General features: G+C 38.3%; 1 protein-coding gene across 1 annotated transcript; it reads left to right on the top strand.

The window, feature by feature from the left end:
- Positions 1 to 6,451: 6,451 nt before the first annotated feature.
- Positions 6,452 to 18,660, top strand: LOC138711165 (peroxisomal N(1)-acetyl-spermine/spermidine oxidase-like). The gene is made up of 3 exons (XM_069842519.1): positions 6,452 to 6,576; positions 12,035 to 12,250; positions 16,677 to 18,660. The coding sequence occupies exons 1-3, from the start codon at positions 6,521 to 6,523 to the stop codon at positions 17,992 to 17,994; spliced, it is 1,590 nt and encodes a 529-aa protein (XP_069698620.1). The 5' UTR covers positions 6,452 to 6,520; the 3' UTR covers positions 17,995 to 18,660.
- Positions 18,661 to 22,981: the final 4,321 nt, after the last annotated feature.

Genomic DNA, 22,981 nt, shown 5'->3' on the forward strand with positions numbered 1-22,981 from the left:
ATTTTGCTTGGGCATACCGGTATTCGAAATTTTCACTACCACTCTCACAAACTGGATCTCATAACTCTTGTAATTTAACTCGCAGATAGTATTTTTTATCAGTTGACAGCATTGTATTTAAGCTACAGTGACAGCGATGGCGACTGATGTATGTCATACTGTACACTTGAAGGACAACATAACTGGAATCTAATTAACTATCGCTCCACTATAAAGGTTAACATCGGCAACTCTTTGATACTCGAGCTACAATACCAATACACTGGCTATATTCTGATAATTCACCTAATCATTCGTAACATTCTTGGGCGAATGTAGGCTACGCAACGATGAACTGCATAAAGTCCGCTCTCACTTAGCGGAATCGAAATGAAACGAAAAGTCTGCTGCCGCTCACATCTAGTGGAATCGAACCGAACAGTACTTCTGTGTTTTGTGATACAAAAGAGGATAATTATACACAAGATTAAATAATTTTTATTCGTTCATATTACATTGTGATTTTTGTATACGTACTATTCAAGCAAGAACTTTCAATAGTATGTAAATTAATTAAGTCGCCAAGAATGGATATGGTTCATTTGTTTTTTTCACGAAGGCTTCACGAGAACTTACGATCATACCCGAAACAAGAAATTCTGTTCCGGCAGTGAAACAAATATTCTAGCTCCTGAATTCTGTTCTGTTCGATTCGATTCGACGCGCCACTTTCTGGTACTTCCATTCAAATACATTGTGAAGAGAAATTCGGTTCTATTCCGCTAAGTGGGAGTGGGTCTTTAGACTCCAACCTCAAAAGGGGCCCTGACCATGGAAAAAAATAATACGGTAGTGGTATTTGTTGGTACACTAAAACTTTCACATACAGTATATAGAGGACGAAATGGTACACAATAAGGACATAGGACACTGAAAATAATGTTAATTTTTCCGAATGAAATAGAAATTAATTGACCACAGTTAATTTTTTTGTAGTTCAAGTGGCAACACCGTAGGGTTATCGTCACTGGAACTATAAAAGTATGTCCTGGAAAAAAGATTTTTGAACGTCTATCCAAACACGTGGGAATAGTGCTCCAGGTGCTATTGTGTACACCAGAGTCAAACTGTTCGGCACAACAGTAGTTTTCAGCGCTAAAGAGAGTAAATAATTATTTAAGAACTTCTAAAGATCAGGTTAATTTGTTTGTAAATAAGAGTCAGAAATAATGCAGTATGTGGACTATAGTGAGGCATCCATCCCTTTGCAGAGAAGGAAGTTCGTCGCGTGGCAATGTAATCTTGTAATTATAAATATGAAAATTATAATATATAAAAAAAGTATAATTGGTACTTGTCTATTTCATTTCTAAGTCTGCTCCTCTATTTTCTAAACTCAAAGTACGTTACTTACTTACTGGCTTTTAAGGAACCCGGAGGTTCATTGCCGCCCTCACATAAGCCGTCATTGATCCCTATCCTGAGTAAGATTAATCCAGTCTCTACCATCATATCCCATCTCCCTCAAATCCATTTTAATATTATCTTCCCATCCACGTCTCGACCTTCCCAAAGGTCTTTTTCCCTCCGGTCTCCCAACTAACGCTTTATATGCATTTCTGGATTCGCCCATACGTGCTACATGCCCTGCCCAACTCAAATGTCTGGATTTAATGTTCCTCATTATGTCAGGTGAAGAATACAATGCGTGCAGTTCCGTGTTGTGTAACTTCATCCCTCTTAGCCCCAAATATTTTTCTAAGCACCTTATTCCCAAACACCCTTAACCTATGTTCCTCTCTCAGTGTGAGAGTCCAAGTTTCACAACCATAAAAAACAACCGGTAATATAACTGTTTTATAAATTCTTTCAGATTTTTTGACAGCAGACTGGATGATAAAAGCTTCTCAAGCGAATAATAACAGGCATTTTCCATATTTATTCTGCGTTTAATATCCTCCCGAATATCATTTATATTTGTTACTGTTGCTCCCAGATATTTGAATTTTTCCACCTCTTCAGAAGATAAATTTCCAATTTTTATATTTCCAGTTCGTACAATATTCTGGTCACGAGACATAATCATATACTTTGTCTTTTCGGGATTTACTTCCAAACCTATCTCTTTACTTGCTTCCTGTAAAATTCCCGTGTTTTCCCTAATCGTTTGTGGATTTTCTCCTAACATATTCACGTCATCCGCATAGACAAGCAGCTGATGTAACCCGTTCAATTCCAAACCCTCTCTGTTATTCTGAACTTTCCTAATGGTATACTCTAGAGCAAAGTTAGAAAGTAAAGGTGATAGTGCATCTCCTTGCTTTAGCCCACAGTGAATTGGAAACGCATCTGACAGAAACTGACCTATACGTCAAAGTAAGTTAAATAAATAAAAAATAAAAATAGAGTTTGTTTCTTTGCTAAAACTTAAAAGTAAAGTTTGCTTTTTGTTAAATTACCAAAATGAGGACCCAACTCTGTTAACTGCATAAGGGCCCTTGGTCTCTCTGCCCGGGCCTGAATATACGCGCGCGCACATCGCTATAACACACTTTGTATTCTCACTTCGCTAATGAGTATTGTTAAGACATGGCACCCGTATTCAATTCGCAGAAGAGCGATAAACACAAACATCTGTGGGCTCGTGATCAGAAACATTCACAATCGCTGAGACTCACTGTCACAGCGATATGACCGCAGCAGTGACGGCAAAACGCTGTCACATTCCACCTCTAGTAAGTTGACGTGTGTTGTAAAATCGCATCATTACTACCCATGTTATACTGTATGCAGCGGCGGATTTTCAGGGGAGGCAAGGGAGGCCGAGCCTCCCCTAATATTTTACCAGAACACAATATGGCGGTAATAATTTCAGCTCAATTAAGATCACAGACAAGTTACAGCAAATGACGAACATTTTTCCTTTTATATTAATTTTATTATTCACTACGACTAAGATGTAGGCTAAATTACGTAAAGTCGACCACATTCTGTTGGTGATGCCCGCTCGCTATACTGTACATAGTACAAATAATTCGTACTGAAAAATAACAGCGCTGTAACCTGTATAGTCGACATCTAGTAGCCTGCAGTGTCTATGTGAGAGCGGGAGAGAGGAGCAGGCTACATGACGCTACTCCCCGGTAACCATGACAACAGCAATTCAACCAATAAGATAGCTGGTTAGAAGAGTGTTTAAACTTGACTAGAACCTGCGAAGGGAGTCGATTTGGAGACGTCCTACCCATCGCTGACAACTGTACTGCTTAGTCACGGCCGGTTTCGGCTGTACTGGGAAGCTCTCTCTCTTTCTCTCTTCTTGGTTTTAGAGAATTGAGTCACGTGTTGTTAGTTTTCTCTCCCTGCGTAAAATTTTTTATAAATGTTGTGTAATTTTCTCTTGTTTGCGGGTGTTCTTGTTATTTTATTCTTTTGTGTTACGAGATGTATTTATTATACAGTATTTTAAATATATCGAGAGTTTAGAAACAAATGCAGATTTGTCTCTAGCTTCTTCTAGTAGCAGTTATTCAGTATGTTGTGGCCTATTTGATCGGTTTGCGAAGAAAGAGGAACGTCCAGTTAATTTGCTGTAAAATTAGGCTATGTAATAGTAATAAGCAAGCCCCGGATTCTTAGGTTCGAATCAATTTTGTTGCTATCTCGTTACTCTCGAAATACTGTTTTTCTTGTTCGTTTTATGTAGCAAAGAGTAACATTCTTAAATGTAATATGACCTAAAAAGACCTAATTCGTAGGTTAGGACTTATAATGTCCCAAAGAGTGGCAATATTTACCAAGCCGTTGTAATATATTAACAGTATGTTGTTTATATTTATTTTTTTCCCTAAAATCATGTAAATTCCTAAAACATAAATTGGAAAACCTAATTTTAATTTCTTAAAATCTATAAATTCTGCGCTTGGTAATGAGGTACGTCACAGGCCTTATATTTTTATATTCTCATCATTCACGTCTTGGCCTCCTCAACTTTCAAACCCACCGTCCGCTACTGACTATATGGCTGCAATGGTAGCAGCAATCACAAGAAAATCACAGGAATTCACTATCTTACAGTGTCAGGATTTTTGTAGAGCCACGTGCGACTTGCGGGCCGCGGTGTGGTCACCCTAAGTGCATGGATACCTTCTCGACCCGACCCTAGAGAAACCAAGCCAAGTATCAGTGCGACATCACTTAGATAGAATCTGACTGGGGCCAGGACTGTCCCTTGAATTTCACCACGAAGCGTCCTACAGAAAGCACTCCCGTACACCAGTTGGTATCGTCTGTAGACATCACTGCAGGGTCGTGGTAGTTTTACAGAGGAACAGTAGCCTAATTTTGTGACGTAGAATTAATTCCTTTCTTCTCATTAGTTGGTGGGGAGAGAACTTAGTGATTGAACGTCACATAAAAATGCTACACTTCCTCGTCGTCAGAAACGGGAAGACAAGGAGAACAAGGGGAATAGGACACGGAAAATACAAGGAGAGCAAAGGGAAATCAAGCAGAACAAGGAACGGACACAAGGAGAATAAGAGGATGACAAGGGGAAGGTTGTAATGAATTTAGAATTTAGAAATCTTCTCACTATTCGTGAGCTGCCACAAGGGACAAAGAGTACTTAACCGTAGAAATGTTTACAAGTTCAGTGAACCATTAATTTTGTTTTGACAATGAACCTCTTACAAGTACATAGCTGCAAATACAGAAACCGCGATTTCGTTCTTGCGTCGCGCATGAGGTCTGTTATTCTTGCACAGCAACGAACTAGTAAAGCGAGATCTAAAATACGCTAACGTAGTAGGCATAGAACAATGCTATATTACATTATCTAGAGTAAACCGTACTTCACAGGAGCCGATCAGTACTCTTCAAGAGACTCGAAACAAATTAATTATCCCCCACTTCAGTCTGACCGGTAGAAGCCCTTGGTTTCTGCGCACTTTGAAACGTTTGTTGTCTGACTGTAGCACAAGACTCATAGATGGCAATTTTGGATCATAATGATTAGTTCCTCTATAATAATTGAATAGAAGATTTGAGAAAAATATCCAAACATTGCCTACCTTGAATAATTTTAAGAGAAAAATTGTTCCGGGGCCGGGTATCGAACCCAGGACCTTTGGCTAAACGCAACAAGGCTCTACCAACTGAGCTACCCCGGAACTCTACTAGACTCCTACTCAATTTCTCTCTTTATATCCACAGACCTCAAAAGTGGGCTGACAACCGTCAAGCAACCAACATTGAGTGCACAAGTTCACACAGAGTTTGTGTGCACTCAATGTTGGTTGCTTTACGGTTGTCAGCTCACTTTTCAGGTCTGTGAATATAAAGGGAGAAATTGAGGAATGGTCTGGTAGAGTTCCTGGGTAGCTCAGTTGGTAGAGCCTTGGTGCGTTTAGCCAAAGGTTCCGGGTTCGATACCCGGCCCCAGAATAATTTTTCTCTTAAAATTATTCAAATCAGCTTCACAGGGAGCCATACCTGAAAACTAGATTTGCATTGTCTACCTTGTTGCATAATTCAGTAAGCACTTACAACGGCTTTGCTTCTAGTAAATACAAGTTAACAGGTTTTCTTTATTCCTCAGTGATAAACTAGCTGTAATAATAGTTTTCATGTATTATATGCAACAAATAATTATAATAAGTTATACTATAAAATTATGCAAAGAATTTGTTTCATATCTGTATACAATGCAGCTGTAGGCTTATGGTTTTACTTCTCAAAGGAGATTTGTTTTTCCATTTTCAGTGCTATCAAATCATTACATATTTTGATTGTTGGTGGGATCAGAGACTATGCAACGTCTCAACTAGAATAATAAACGGACTACGGACTTTAATAATGACGACCCCTCCCAATAACAAAACAAAATCATTAAGGTAAGCTCTCGCTAGCCGGAACGGTTTTATTCAGCACGTTCGGATTTCTATTATAGTATCGCTTACTTATTTGTCTGCATTTTCGAATTGATCATTAATAATATTGTTATTTATCGCTAAAGCGACAGCATTACTTCCTTGTAGTGTTCTGGATCAAAGCTGGAAGTAAAATTATTAGTTCTGAGGAGGATATATTTTCAATTGCGTTAGGTTTGAGAAAAGAAAAGGCGAAATTAGCTTTGCGTCATCCATTTCATTTTAGTCTTCAATATTATCGCGATCGGAGGCCTTGCAATCGATATAGTCCTATTGTCATATCTGTATTTTGATCTTGGCCCGTACGGAAATCAGTCTAGAATTCTCGAAGACAATATTACAGGTATATTCAGAGTCGGTATGAGTCTAACGACAGTCATCTTAAAAGATGTGGTATAACCGTTGCTTACGAGATTATACAATCTCGTAAGCAACGGGTATAACAATGAGGAATATGATAAACCACTGCCTGCTATGTAGTATTTGGAGGGCGTTTGATAAACATTTACGTTGACACAGCGATAAACACACAACACAACTGCGGCACAAAAAACTTAAATAAGTCTGAAGAGCCTATGGAAACTTTTAATATTGTATTGCTATGAAGAAAGATGATCTCTCTGAAATTCCGATCTATCTGGAACAATGAGTTACGAAGGATTTATAGGTAAGACATGATTTCGGTTTGTAGTTTAATATGGTTAAAGAACTTCACACATTATGTGATAAATACGAGCAGGCCTACTAGAAATATCAAGTATCTAGTCCCTCCCTCGCTGATACATAACCAAAGCCAACAATGTGAGGCAATGTTCACTCATCTTTTCCATGTATCGTTTTCATTTCCAGTGATATTCCAATTTCAGTATCAAACGTGTTTCATTTTCATAAATCTCGGAATTTCTTTTCATACTATTTCTGATTAAATTTAATTCTTGTTGTTTCAACTTTATTTTTGAATATTAACACATTAGGGAAAAGTCAAACAACACAATGTTCGGTTTTGGGGATCGGACAATTGAGATGTTGGCGAAAACATGATATGAAATCGGGTTTCGATCTGACGTTCTCCGGGCAACAAACGGGGCACATGTTGAGGTGTATCTATAAAAACTTTGAAGGTTTGAGGGATCATTTGCTGAAAACCGCGTCCCTGTATCTAGCGTAGTTGTTTAGTATAGATGCCTATAATCAGGGAAAGACTTAACGTTCACCCTGGATATTTGTTTTGTGTTTTTCTACATCGATTCCAAGAGAAATAGGCCTCTGAGAGGAATGGTCTCTTAATGGAAATGGTCATTTGAAGAGGTTTCACTGTAACTACACAAATTTACAATTTACTTTCTGCAACAGTAACAGTAACAATATAATTTTGCTCTTAGACAATCATCGGATATAATTACAGGGCGCAATTATGGGCCAATGTTTTCTTAAATGTACGGATCCTTCCCGGGTCCAGCCCTCCTATAGCCAAGAAGCCAAGCAAGCCCAACTATTCTTCTGGACACGCTATGTCGGACAGACATATTTCGTGCAGAATGGAAAGCTCCATGAACATGAAATACGTGCGTAATAATCAGGGACCTGAATTTTTAGCATTTATTTTTCTGAAATTAGCATCTACTTTTTTCCAAAGGAAACTTTGTGCATTCTTCTTTTCATTTATCGAAAGATAACATTGTGAACAATTCAGCGTTTTCCTCCTTCAAATTACATCGTCTTTCTGAAACAACAGCACCATACTGCGATAAAACCAAAGAGTTTGTAATACTTACTAGAGACACATACCCGTGAGTGGCAGGCAAGAAAAATGTCACAAATTGAATCGGCTAGCATCCACCATTAAAGGGAGTGTTTGCGGCGCAAAATTCGAAAACAGTACCACAATACATTGATGTAGCCTGGTGATAGACACTGTTTTAAACATCTTTTACAAAGGATGAGTCGTGATGAAATATGAATGGCAGAGGAGCGCTATATTTATTAAAGTATTATAATGGTTCATCTTTGGCGATATTCTAAAAAATAAATTAAATCACCCATATACACTCGGGATAAGTATGTGAAATAGTGAATAATGGCAATGTCAGCATTAATTTTCAGTATTACTAGTATTGTTTTAAGGACATAATAATGGATATTTACTGTAATATTTCAAGTGATCTTTATTTCAGTCCTTTCATGCAACGGAAGAGGAAGGTATATGTTGCTTAGAAAATATTTAGTGGTGAAATATGAGATCATAAAAATTCTGGAAACAGATTTAAAATATAATGAGAATAAATTTGTGTAGTTGATGACCACCAAGTTAGAGGTCAGTACAGACTTTTTAATACAATTAGTAGCGGTAATAGTAGGCCTAGAAGTAGTGGTAATAGTAGGCCTAGTAGTAGTGGTAATAGTAGGCCTAGTAGTAGTGGTAATAATAGACCTAGTAGTACCGGTAGTGGTAATAGTAGGCCTAGTATTAGTGGTAATAGTAGGCCTAGTTTTTGTGGTAATGGTAGGCCTAGTAGTAGTGGTAATAATAGGCCTAGTAGTAGTGGTAATAGTAGGCCTAGTACTAGTGGTAATAGTAGGCCTAGTAGTAGTGGTAATAGTAGGCCTAGTACTAGTGGTAATAGTAGGCCTAGTAGTAGTGGTAATAATAGGCCTAGGAGTAGTGGTAATAGTAGTCCTAGTAGTAGTGGAACATAGTAGTAATGGTAATAGTAGGTGCAGTAGTAGTAGGTCTAGTTTTTGTGGTAATAGTAGGTCTAGTTTTTGTGGCAATAGTAGGCCTAGTAGTAATGGCAATAGTAGGCCTAGTAGTGGTAATAGTAGACCTAGTAGTAGTGGTAATAATAGGCCTAGTAGTAGTGGTAATAGTAGGCCTAGTATTAGTGGTAATAGTAGGCCTAGTATTAGTGGTAATAGTATGCCTAGTTTTTGTGGTAATGGTAGGCCTAGTAGTAGTGAGATCTAGTTAGTAGTAGTGGTAATAATAGACCTAGTAGTAGTGGTAATAGTAGGCCTAGTAGTAGTGAGATCTAGTTAGTAGTAGTGGTAATAATAGACCTAGTAGTAGTGGTAATAGTAGGCCTAGTAGTAGTGAGATCTAGTTAGTAGTAGTGGTAATAATAGACCTAGTAGTAGTGGTAATAGTAGGTCTAGTTTTTGTGGTATTAGTAGGCCTAGTAGTAGTGGTAATAATAGGCCTAACTAGGCCATCAGCTATATTTTCACTAATTTCTTTGCATTTAATGCAACCAAAAACTAGGAGCACATACTGTACAATACGGAAATTACATTATTAATTCATTTATTGTGAAACAAAACAGTTTTAGACAGATATAGTCTGAGGATTATCTTATGCACTCTGCTATTATAATCCACTGTAATATGATGGCACCTAACCGTTACAGACACTGTTGAAACCAACCTTGTAAACTTGATTAATTTGTTTCTGGAAAAACTTTATCCAAGAAATATTCCGACATTCTGTAAACACATTCAAAGGAGGAACTGCATTCGGAACATTCTTCCAAATATTAAGATATACATGCTTTCCTGGGCATCCTACAATAGTAGCTATGTTCGAACAATTATTTGCGGCGCAGTATTTCACCATTTTCTTATTATTTCCCTTCAAGTGTACTTATATTTATTCGTACTCCTCAAATAAGCATGAACTGCTTGCACTCCTGGCGAAGCATCAACTCCCTTTAATGGCGGCCGAACAGCGGTTCAATTTTGTACGCGAAACTAGCGCCGTTGGTGTCTCTAGTTATATATTACAAACTCTTTGGTATCAATCAATCTTCTTAATGTATCCAGCTGTTTGCTGACAATATAAAGTCCACTGTAGTCTATTCAGTTGTTGTTTTTCACGAGAAATGAGGGGTATTTTGATCGGTGTTCATTATAGATGCCTGTTGCTAGTAGCCAGAGTTGGGGTGTAGTCAATATATACTGCAGGGCTGTGTCTTCTGCAACTGGTACTGATGATTTTAATTTACGGTACTTCTTTTGTGGTTTATGGATGGACAGTATTATTCATTATAAATGTATGGAATTTATCGAATAAAGCGGGTTCGACACCCGGCCCCGGAACAATTTTTCCCTCGAAATTATTCAAATTAACTTTACAGGGAGTTATTCCTGAAAGCTTGATTTGCATAATACACGTCACTGTACGTAACAGAAAAACCACAATTTAAAGTCACACAGAGTTAGTGTGCACTCAAATGCTGGTTGCTTGACGGTTGTCAGCCCACTTTGAGGTCTGTGGATAAAGAGGGAAAAATTGGATCGGTGTCGGGTAGAGTTCCCGGGTAGCTCAGTGGGAGAGCGTTGGTACGTTTAACCAAAGGTCCCGGGTTCGATACCCGGTCCCGGAACAATTTTTCCCTCGAAATTATTCAAATTAACTTTACAGGGAATTATTCCTGAAAGCTTAATTTGCATAATACACGTCACTGTACGTAACAGAAAACCACAATTTAAAGTCACACAGAGTTAGTGTGCTCTCAAATGTTGGTTGCTTGACGGTTGTCAGCCCACTTTGAGGTCTGTGGATATAGAGGGAAAAATTGGATCGGTGTCGGGTAGAGTTCCCGGGTAGCTCAGTGGGAGAGCGTTGGTACGTTTCACCAAAGGTCCCGGGTTCGATACCCGGTCCCGGAACAATTTTTCCCTCGAAATTATTCAAATTAACTTTACAGGGAATTATTCATGAAAGCTTAATTTGCATAATACACGTCACTGTACGTAACAGAAAACCACAATTTAAAGTCACACAGAGTTAGTGTGCTCTCAAATGTTGGTTGCTTGACGGTTGTCAGCCCACTTTGAGGTCTGTGGATATAGAGGGAAAAATTGGATCGGTGTCGGGTAGAGTTCCCGGGTAGCTCAGTGGGAGAGCGTTGGTACGTTTAACCAATGGTCCCGGGTTCGATACCCGGCCCCGGAACAATTTTTCCCTCGAAATTATTCAAATTAACTTTACAGGGAGTTATTACTGAAAGCTTAATTTGCATAATACACGTCACTGTACGTAACAGAAAACCACAATTTAAAGTCACACAGAGTTAGTGTGCACTCAAATGCTGGTTGCTTGACGGTTGTCAGCCCACTTTGAGGTCTGTGGATATAGAGGGAAAAAAATTGGATCGGTATCGGGTAGAGTTCCCGGGTAGCTCAGTGGGAGAGCGTTGGTACGTTAAACCAAAGGTCCCGGGTTCGGTACCCGGCTCCGGAACAATTTTTCCCTCGAAATTATTCAAATTAACTTTACAGGGAGTTATTACTGAAAGCTTAATTTGCATAATACACGTCACTGTACGTAACCGAAAACCACAATTTAAAGTCACACAGAGTTAGTGTGCACTCAAATGTTGGTTGCTTGATGGTTGTCAGCCCACTTTGAGGTCTGTGGATATAGGGGGAAAAATTGGATCGGTGTCGGATAGAGTTCCCGGGTAGCTCAGTGGGAGAGCGTTAGTACGTTTAACCAATGGTCCCGGGTTCGATACCCGGCCAAGGAACAATTTTTCCCTCGAAATTATTCAAATTATTGATAGATCGTCGATCTTCATGTTTTGGGTATTTAAGAAGTGTCTTTAATTTTTGCATAAGATTATACGAATATATAATGCGCTTTCCGCTTTAAAAGTAACATTTTACTGTTAAATCGCTATTAAATACCATTTTCTAGTGATTTTGCAATTTGATAGGAAATTCGCATTTTTCGCACTTTCACTTCTGCTAGGATACCATGCTAAAACACCTTACAAATGAAGAAAAATACTTTCTACCTCATAATTAAAAATTCGCGGAGGTCCCTAGTAATAATGACCAATGAATCTTAACATTCCACACCACACCTGTAGAGTAACGGTCAGCGCGTCTGGCCGCGAAACCAGGGTTCGAATCCCGGTTGGGGCAAGTTACCTGGTTGAGGTTTTTTTCCGGGGTTTTCCCTCAACCCAATACGAGCAAATGCTGGGTAACTTTCGGTTCTGGACCCCGGACTCATTTCACCGGCATTATCACCTTCATTTCATTCAGACGCTAAATAACCTAGATGTTGATACAGCGTTGTAAAATAACCCAATAAAATAAAATTAACATTCCACTTGTTTTAGGAACGCCAGCACAGCAGTCTCTTCTGAATGCAACATTGATATCTGTCGGAAGGAAGCCACACAGACCGTTCTGGATGACGTGGTCCCCGACGTGCAGACTGTGAAACCGCAGCCTTTCACGGTCATCGTTGGAGCCGGCATCGCAGGGCTCTCTGCTGCGACCCGATTGGTGCAATTGGGGATCACTCATTTCAAAGTTCTAGAAGCAACAGATAGGTAAATAAGCGACTCGTACTTAACAGCCTTAAGTAGGCAAATTTTGGGTTTGTTCGCGTGTCTTAGACTATTTTTTCAATGTTTCCGACACGCTTTAATGTTACCAGACGTCCCCGTTTCCGGGGGACAGTCCCCGAATCAGAGTCGCCAGACGTCCTGGGTTTTAATTTTTGTGTCCTGAATTGAATTATATTTGTCCCGGAATGTCAAAAAAAAAAAAAAAAATACAATTATTTGCTCATTTCTGCAAAATTATTTTTAAAATGCCTTATTAATTTTTTCAAGACTCTGTCCAACCTATGTTCAGTGTTGTCGCCAAAGCTGCCTGCTTATTGGTTCAGGCGAGTCCATTTAGTTTACGCCAAGGGATGTTTGGGTCATTCACTCGCTTGCCTTCGCAGCGATCCGATGTCACGCTTGCGGTAGAGTGGTATGTTTCCAGTACAAATTAAGCTGTACTGCATTCCTTTGCCGACCGCTCGCCCTTGTCTCTACTCCGGAGCTCTCCCCACTCCTCCTATTACTTCCCCTCTTTCACGACGCTGAGCTGTCAGGACTAAATAATCGGTCTGCACTATAGTATATATATTATTAGGTATTATACAGTATCTTTATTATTTACGCTCTTTGGAAGTTGATTTAATACTGGTACGATTTAAACGCTGTATCATGCACTTTTTCTGTATAGATCAAGCCGTAATAAGGAATTATTTTTCCAAATTCTATCAATAATTCAGACGAAATTTCAGGATCTAACAAAAAATGTAACGAAATTAAAAGTCTAAGCCCAATGTAATTAGTTGAAATACATAAAACGAATAAAATCAGTTGTATTACATATTGATAATTCACATGGGGGCATGAGATAGATACTCTGCCAGCCATAATAAATTCACTTCAATTAAATTCCCCCCTCCCAAAAAAAATTGATAATTCAACACGTTAAGGTATGCGGTATGATCAAATACCTTACTATAATAATACCGGACAGCTGTATACTAGCAGCATTGGCGTGAGTACGAAATATCGCGGACCTGACATCTAGCGGAGCGGAATGGAATTACGTCCACATAATTATACAAATATTAACATAGCGGGCTTCTGACTAGTGTTTAAAACGTGAGTTACTAATGTGAAGTAATATATGAAACACTTAAGAAATGTTGATTAATGTTTAATGTAAAATTATCTTATATCAAAGCTGCATATTACGAGAAATATTGCATACTCCATATTACTTTCTGTAATTAATTGTTACATAGGCTATTTTTTCTTTAGTTTACCGAGACAAAATCAATCTGATATTAGGAATGAATTTACAATAATGCTTTATATACGCATTGCTGACAACTGCAAAGATAAAATTGATAGTAATCTGATGCTTGTAATAATAAGTAGACAAAAAAAAAAAACTTAATTTGATAAAACCTTAAAATTTCAGATACATTTTAACTTCTATTCATTTGTATTTTTCTATCAACACAAAGACGAAGGAATTAGGCCTACTAAAGAATGTTGTTGACTCACGTTTTATGATCCCTCGGAAATCGAAAGTACGATTTGGAGCAATTTGTAATGCTGTAATTTTGTAGCAATTATAAACAGCACATATACACCCTGACATTTTAACATAGCACTAATTAATAAAAATATTAACTAGTCCAGCAACAATATACATTGCAGTTGATTATAGATTATTTCACGAGTATCACCACACCGGCCGCCTAGGTAGCAGCACCAGCGTCGTTCGCACGTAAAATTGCTAGCTGTCCGGTATTATTATAGTAAGGTATTTGGTATCATCATAGTCCTGGATTCGTGACTACAGTAGGCTATAATTTAAATACAGTAGAGCAATTCCCATGTATAGTTACACACTGCTTATATATCCATCGCTTATGTATGGTTTATTAGGAACGTTTTCTGTCCCGACTCTGTATAAGTCGTGTAGGCTATAATAGTACATTATGCAACGAGCCTATAATGGTAGTAATTAAGACGCGAGTATGTTTATGAAACGAGCGCAAGCGAGTTTCATAATTTTCATACGAGCATCTTAATTACCATTATAGTCAAGTTTCATATGACTTTTTTATGCTCGACCATATTCCTAACTTGAAATTATTCATAAGTATTCATGTTATTCTTATCTGACTGAGGAGCGGAACTGACCTAGTGCAATACCTCGTAAATTGTGAGATGTGCGCAGACGCGAAAGTATTGATTTTTTCCGAGAAACAAATGTCATTGACCTTGATATAATCTAGAGAGTAAAATAAACATTAATCTTGATATAACCTTGAAATTGATTTAGACATTGAAAAACGAGATGACAAATTGAATTTATTTTAATATTATTTACAATTAACGCTAATTATTATAGTAACAGAACATAACCTTCTGCGACAGTACTGGATTTCCAGCCTCCGTGACGTTTCGCTAGTTGTCTTTCGATTGCATATTCCGAGAATAATCGATACTTGCGCTTTGATATTGCTACAATGGTGTTTTCTGATTGGTGGAACACCTGAACTTTAACGAATAGGTGTACTTTAATGAGGTCCATTAAAGGGCTGCTACCAGGTGTATAACCTAGAACTTAAAGAACGTAGAACTTTACACACTTTGTCTTTACTCTTTCGAATTCTGCACACTTCAACACCAAATTACCTTTCGTCTCGTTTCTCTTATCTATACTCTAACCACGACGTAAATACCAGATCACTTATCTGTGGCACGCTAAGTATACCTCTTCATAGAACATTTTGTTATTCATCATCTTTTACAATATCCACCTCCCGTCAATGGAATTCCTTGTCACAAAGTATTGGGGGCTGCAAGACAACAAACACCTTTAAGAACAGCTTAAAAGCTAACCTTATTAGCATTTCACTCCAATCATACTGATTTAAACTATCACTGACTACATTGTTACATTTTTCTTCAGACATCATCCTGATTGTGCTGTATTTTAATTGTCTCATAATAATCTCTTTCTGTTATCTAATATTATTTGAAATATATTAACATTCTATGTATTTTAGCTTAATTCTGCTACACAGTTTATTTCATCTATCTGATGCTTTCCCAATTCACTGCGGGCTAAAGCAGGGAGATGCACTATCACCTTTACTTTTTAACTTCGCTCTAGAATATGCCATTAGGAAAGTTCAGGATAACAGGCAGGGTTTGGAATTTAACGGATTACATCAGCTTCTTGTCTATGCAGATGACGTGAATATGTTAGGAGAAAATACACAAACGATTAGGGAAAACACGGAAATTTTACTTGAAGCAAGTAAAGCGATCGGTTTGGAAGTAAATCCCGAAAAGACAAAGTATATGATTATGTCTCGTGACCAGAATATTGTACGAAATGGAAATATAAAAATTGGATATTTATCCTTCGAAGAGGTGGAAAAATTCAAATACCTTGGAGCAACAGTAACAAATATAAATGACACTCGGGAGGAAATTAAACGCAGAATAAATATGGGAAATGCGTGTTGTTATTCGGTTGAGAAGCTCTTATCATCCAGTCTGGTGTCCAAAAATCTGAAAGTTAGAATTTATAAAACAGTTATATTACCGGTTGTTCTGTATGGTTGTGAAACTTGGACTCTCACTCTGAGAGAGGAACATAGGTTAAGGGTGTTTGAGAATAAGGTGCTTAGGAAAATATTTGGGGCTAAGCGGGATGAAGTTACAGGAGAATGGAGAAAGTTACACAACACAGAACTGCACGCATTGTATTCTTCACCTAACATAATTAGGAACTTAAAATCCAGACGTTTGAGATGGGCAGGGCATGTAGCACGTATGGGCGAATCCAGAAATGCATATAGAGTGTTAGTTGGGAGACCGGAGGGAAAAAGACCTTTAGGGAGGCCGAGACGTAGATGGGAGGATAATATTAAAATGGATTTGAGGGAGGTGGGGTGTGATGATAGAGACTGGATTAATCTTGCACAGGATAGGGACCGATGGCGGGCTTATGTGAGGGCGGCAATGAACCTTCGGGTTCCTTAAAAGCCATTTGTAAGTAAGTACACAGTTTATTTCAGTGTTTAATTAATAGTTCATAGTATTTTGTTGTTTAATTTGTAAATAACTCTTGTATACATGTAACTCTCATCTAAATCAAATTGTTGAATTCTTTGTAAGTTAATGCATATGTATATACACTTTTTGCTGGTTGAATGGAAGAGAAGTCCTTACGGCCTTAACTCTGCCAGCTAAAATAAATTATTATTATTATTATTATTATTATTACTACTACATTTCGGCATGGTCGAGCATAAAAATTATTATAGGCATACACGGTTTATTAGTAAGACCGCTAGAATATAACATTTTAAAAACTAAAATGTCAACTGTTTACAAATTCTGAGAAAGCGAAAATCTCTAACTGAAATTCCGTTTGCAGGCCTGGTGGGCGAATTCATTCCTGCTGGATCGGCGATGTTGTGGCAGAAATGGGGGCGCAGTACAATGAAGGCGACTGCAGCGCCAATGTTCTCCACTCCATGGCGTCTCAAGAAGGCCTCACGAAGTGGCAGCTCAACCGCCCGGACCCCAGCAGGGGGCTGTTCTGCAGGAGTGACGGGCGCGTCATGGACCTGCCCGTGAGCGTCATGGCCTTCAACACCTTCAGACAGATCGAGCAGGAGGCCGCCGACCTGTTCAGCATCGGCTGCGGCAGAGACCACGGCTCGCTGCTGCACTTCATGGGCGCCCGCATCCAGCAGGAGCTGCGCAGCTTCTCGGAGGAACAGCGCTACGACGCGGCCCGGATCCTGCACGGCTTGACCAACTGCGTGCGGTGCCGCTGTGGGGACGACCTGTCCCTCGTCAGCGCCGACACGGTCGGCAGCTACATCGAGATTCCGGGGGGCGGCGTCCGGGTGCCGCTGGGGTACGTAGGGATTCTGGCCCCACTCCTCAGAGACCTCCCGAACGGAGCCATTCGGTACTGCAAACCGGTGCAGAACATCCTTTGGGGATCACTCAGCAACAGCGGTCCTAGAGCCATCGTGAAATGCAGCGACGGTGACGAGTACCGTGCAGATCTGGTACTCGTCACTGTATCGCTGGGCGTGCTCAAAACGCAGGCGCACAAACTCTTCTGTCCTGGGTTGCCAGCCAATAAGATGACAGCGATATCCAAGTTAGGCTTCAGCAATGCCAACAAGATCTTTCTAGAGTACGACTGCCCTTTCTGGGCTTGGCGGGACAAAGATATAAAGCTGACGTGGACTCCGGGCAAACTCGCAGGCAGAGAAGGGTGGGTCAGAGGTTTGAGCAGCGTGGAGGAGATGTCAGACAGCCAGCACGTCATGTGTGCCTGGGTTCAAGGCCAGGAGGCAGCAGAGGTGGAGCGGTGTTCTGACGAGGAAGTAGCCCAGTCCGTGACCCGGGTCTTGAGGCAGTTCACAGGCGACTGCAAGCTGCCGTGCCCCGTCAAGGTGCTCCGTTCTAGGTGGTGCTCGGACCCTTATTTCTGTGGTGCTTACAGTTACATGGGCATCGAGTCTGAAGTGGGGCACCAGCAAGAACTGGGCGCTCCTGTGCCAGGTACTTGTGACCCCATTGCCCCTATACTTCTCTTCGCGGGGGAAGCCACCTGTCCCGGTCATTACTCAACAGTTCATGGCGCTCGACTCAGCGGTATTCGAGAAGCCGAGCGGATAGCTGATCTGTACAGACGGCTCAAGAGTAGCTCTTCGCAATATTGCATGACGTAAACGTAATCATTCATGATATTAATTTACCTTCACTTTTCTCTTAGAAAACTATTCGATGCAATATTATACCCTTTGTTTTGAAAATCTAATTTATCTTTGTATTGAATTTAACTATTATACATTTACATTGGCCTTTCTCTTTAAAAGTATTCGATGAAGATGCAATATGGTTTATGTTTTGGAAATGTAATACATCTTTTTTTATTAAATTTTATTGTTACACTTAACCCTTCCCTATTTTAAATTTCTACTAGTGGCTTGTGCAGCAAATTCTGCTGCAAACTAAGTTCGTTAGACGTTCAAATAAAAATTTTTCAGATTTATTTTCAATGAAGAATACTTGTCTTTTTGATAGTTATTTGCTTCCATAATAATGAAACATACTCCCTCTGAATGGATTTTTTTAGGCCAAATACTTTCTCTTGAACCTATCCAACTTCAGTTTTTGAGTTTCAACGCGAAAACGCAAGCATCAATGTCAGGACGATAGCAGTAGCTATTTCAGGTCATTGTGGATTGTAGGCAAAAGTTAAAAAAATGTCAGGTTTGCTAAGCTTTCGAACAATAGCATTTTCGTATAGCTGCTGCATGTAGAACTTGAAATGTAGAGCGTAAAATCATTTTATCCTACTAAGAGATCTTGCTGAAATGATCTGAAGACTACACAATTTTCTAGGCCTCTTATTTTATCAGTACGTAATACCTTTTGATCTTTCCTTAGGAAGTGTAATTTTTGCGCTCTCTCGAGCCAATACTGAAGACAATGACACATATCAATATCTACACTGCACCGCCATTAAGTATATGGAAAAAGACCCAACCCCACTGGGTTAATAAGTATAAAAATATTTGATTTTTAATAACAATATTATCATCTTACTTAAGTTTTGTAGTTATATATAGCAGCCACTCAGTAAATTATAGAAATGAAGATCTAAATTAAGATATTCTCTACATTTACTTACATAACCTCAAAACGTTTCACTTTCATGTCATCAATATAGCATCAATATTGTGTACAATTAATGAAAAATAGACGCATCATGATATTAACTATAATAATATTTAATTTCTAATGGTAATAATGTCATCAAACCACCTCAAATTTCGTAGATTTGAATATCCAATACACAGCTGTACTCAGAAAATTATACACTGCAGAATCAGTTTTTAATAACAAATTGAATTGAGCTCTAAATATGTCGGCATTCCTGCAGGTCATGGCCTTCGTGTAATAGCCTATTGTTTATTGTAGTGTGTGTTTTGTTCTGAAATTCAATAAAGTCGGCCGTGATTAAATAAAATTAGTTCTCAAAACTGACAACAGATGGATTTTGGAAAATAGGAAAATTATGTAGGAAAATTGACATTTCACTGAAAACTACTACTTTCCCGAAAAACTTTGGGTTCCAAGCTTCAAAATGAGGGGCCATTTATTAAAATCCGTTCAGCCGTTTTCCCGTAATTTCCATTACCAGTTCAAATTATATATATATATATATATATATATATATATATATATATAGATATTTGTATAAAAATTTGTAATCCTTAGAAAAATGTGACCCTTCGCGATTGCATAGAATTGGAGGTCTGCCACAGGATCGTTTGTTGCATGGTTTGAATTTAAAATTCTCGAAGAAATACCGGTACTTGAAATGACATCAGTGACGGTTGTTGGAGAAGGGTTCTCAAACACGTGAAAATACTGTGGAACTTTAATTCTGCAGTGCTCGGGAAGAGTGACATAAGTCAGTTTCCACAAACATTTTTTTATTAATTTATTGACAACTTACGGAACATCTGCTCGCTTGGGAAAAGAGACATAAGTATTTCTCCCATTACAATAATTAATACAGAAGAAAATCAAATCGACATAAACCAGTGTGAAGACTTTTTTTTCCTTCTCCTGTAAAGTTGACTTGTGCCACTTTTCCCGGGCACTACAGAATTTTACAATTCATTTTTGATTTTCAGATAAATCTATTCAAGGTAATAACAGTGACAACTAACAAATGTAACATGAGTTCCATGTAATTAACATTCATATTCTAGTCGACTGGTTGGCACGTTGGTATAGCGCTGGCCTTCTATGCCCAAGGTTGCGGGTTCGATCCCGGGCCAGGTCGATGGCATTTAAGTGTGCTTAAATGCGATAGGCTCATGTCAGTAGATTTACTGGCATGTAAAATAACTCCTGCGGGACAAAATTCCGGCACATCCGGCGACGCTGATATAACTTCTGCAGTTGCGAGCGTCGTTAAATAAAACATAACATTTTAACATTTCATACTCTATAATTATAAATTTTATATTTCACCTTTCGGCAAATCAAACAAAGCTCTTATTTCCGCCAGCCAATCACGTTGTAGGTCGGCTACATTTAAACGTGTGCGTCTTGTCATTCGCTATTGATGATGTAATGCATTTCCTATGGCTCGATAAATACTTAATATAATCGCCCGCCATTTTGGCTCTTTTGTTGGCGTTCGCAGAAAGCACACGAGGACGTTATTTGCCGCTCAATTATTTGCTGAATTATAGTGCGTTTGATTTATTATCATAGGAGCTACGACATGATAATGTTTAACGGTGAAGCAAATAGACTCCTCAACTGGTAGCTCGGCAACGAAAGAACAAAAATGGCGAACGATACTACCTACCTAGACTTTATAGAGCCTTCACTTCCTAAGACGTAAGCAAAGGGGAGGAGTCACACCGGAAATAACAGCGACACTTTTATAGTCAAAATTGAGCATTTTCCAATATAAGATTTTCATTACATATAACTCATGATTAATCATTCAACTATTGTTATGTATATTACTGCGTACGACTTAATTGACTTATGTTTCGATTTGGTCAAAACTTTTGAATATCTGATGATGTCCTACAGGCAAAAACGTTCATTAATTTCTTTTATAACATGAATAAAATTAGCAAATAATAAATTTGTAAATTGATAAATCATATGATTGAGCAGTTAAAAAAATTATCATCACTACAGAATTATCCGAACAAATATTCGGATCGCCAATTATCCGGTTAGATTTTCAGGAAATTTACAAATATTTATTCAGTAACAGAAGATAACTTTTCTTTACTCCAAAATACTGCACAAATATTATAGAACGTATTCACTCCTCAAATATGAAGAGTTCCTTTTAATGTTTTAATCTCATCTGCTCTGAGTAGGCTTATCGATCCAACATGAACCATAAAATAGTTGATTCAAAAGGGTGTGTATTAACTATGTAAAAATGTAATGTAATATGTTCTGAATACTCTCCATAATATCAAAGAAACTTAATGTGAATATTTCGTGATACGACAGTCATCTTCCTTCAGTTGTGTTTTTACTATGGAAAAGACGTTAAACGAAGATTTTCCCGTTACAATTCTACCTATGAATAATGAATGAATAAATATTTTGGTTATAATGAACCTTATTATTAAATTATAATTTCAATAATATAAAAGGACTCTAAATAATAAATGTTACAATTAGGAATATTTTTATATTCTAAACAGTTCACATAGCTTAAATGTGGATGCTTAAATATAGCGAAACCTGCACATTTTAAAGTAAATAAGACCTAAAAACCACTTCCTTGTTACCGCCTTTGTTTATCATACAAAATAAATGAGTTAATTAGTCATATTTTCCTCATTAACGTTTTCGGTACGTAACTTGTACCATCTTCAGATGTTTGTATATTATTTTAATTGTAAACCAAGCCTGTGGGTGCATGTATCTGGACTGAAATGGCACCCACAGGCTTGGTTTACAATTAAAATAATATACAAACATCTGAAGATGGTACAAGTTACGTACCGAAAACGTTAATGAGGAAAATATGACTAATTAACTCATTTATTTTGTATGATAAGCAAAGGCGGTAAATATACATTAATTATAGTCAAATTGTGACAGCTTATCGGTATATCTTCAACATGAAATTCACTTCCTTGTTAGTTTTTATAAAACGACGGTTACATAAATTACCTGTAAGATAGTTCAACAACGATGACACCACGCAAATACCACGCAGAACTCGCAGCCGGCTACACTAGGTGGTCAAAAGGGGATCCTGTATTCTTGTGTGTATCTTCACATCAACACGGACTCCAACTGCTCTGGTTAGTCAAACATTTGAATGTGCACAAAAGCAGCTCAATTCCTTCGCCCTTGTTCCACCCAATCGTAGCTGATACTTCACCAGTACTGGGAGAATATCCCAATGCGCGCCGGAAGGATAGCAATTTTGGATTAATGAATATTTTTATTATGTCGTTAGAAATGCACATTATGTATTGTGTATATCTGCAAATATTAGGAGATATTGGAAATGATTAGTTCGGACTGTTTTTTGAAAAATAGAAAACAACTGACATTTTAATAGGCTATAACAATAGACGGTAGAATGAAGTAAAATATCACAGCCTACTATTCTTCTACTGTATGTAGCCTATGGTTTACTTACTTATTGGCTTTTAAGAAACCCGGAGGTTCATTGCCGCCCTCACATAAGCCCGCCAGCAGTCCCTATCCTGAGCAAGATTAATCCATTCTCTATCATCATATCCCACCTCCCGCAAATCCATTTTAATATTATCTTCCCATCTACGTCTCGGTCTCCTTAAAGGTCTTTTTCCCTCCGGTCTCCCAACTAACACTCTATATGCATTTCTGGATTCGTCCATACGTGCTGCCCATCTCAAACGTCTGGATTTAATGTTCCTAATTATGTCAGCTGAAGAATACAATGCATGCAGTTCTGTGTTGTGTAACTTCATCCCTCTTAGCCACAAATATTTTCCTAAGCACCTCATTCTCAAACACCCTTAACATATGTTCCTCTCTCAAAGTGAGAGTCCAAGTTTCACAACCATAAAGAACAACCGGTAATATAACTGTTTTATAAATTCTAACTTTCAAATTTTTTGACAACAGACTGGATGATAAAAGCTTCTCAACCGAATAATA

This window comes from Periplaneta americana, chromosome 12, assembly GCF_040183065.1.
Source record: "Periplaneta americana isolate PAMFEO1 chromosome 12, P.americana_PAMFEO1_priV1, whole genome shotgun sequence".
Lineage (NCBI taxonomy): Eukaryota > Metazoa > Arthropoda > Insecta > Blattodea > Blattidae > Periplaneta > Periplaneta americana.

What these genes read in the sequence shown, in the direction of transcription:
- LOC138711165 (XM_069842519.1), top strand. Translation starts at nt 6,521, where the DNA reads ATGATCTCTCTGAAATTCCGATCTATCTGGAACAATGAGTTACGAAGG. An exon ending in GAGTTACGAAGGATTTATAG is followed by an intron (nt 6,577 to 12,034) that starts GTAAGACATGAT and finishes CACTTGTTTTAG; the next exon opens with GAACGCCAGCACAGCAGTCT. An exon ending in GTTCTAGAAGCAACAGATAG is followed by an intron (nt 12,251 to 16,676) that starts GTAAATAAGCGA and finishes TTCCGTTTGCAG; the next exon opens with GCCTGGTGGGCGAATTCATT.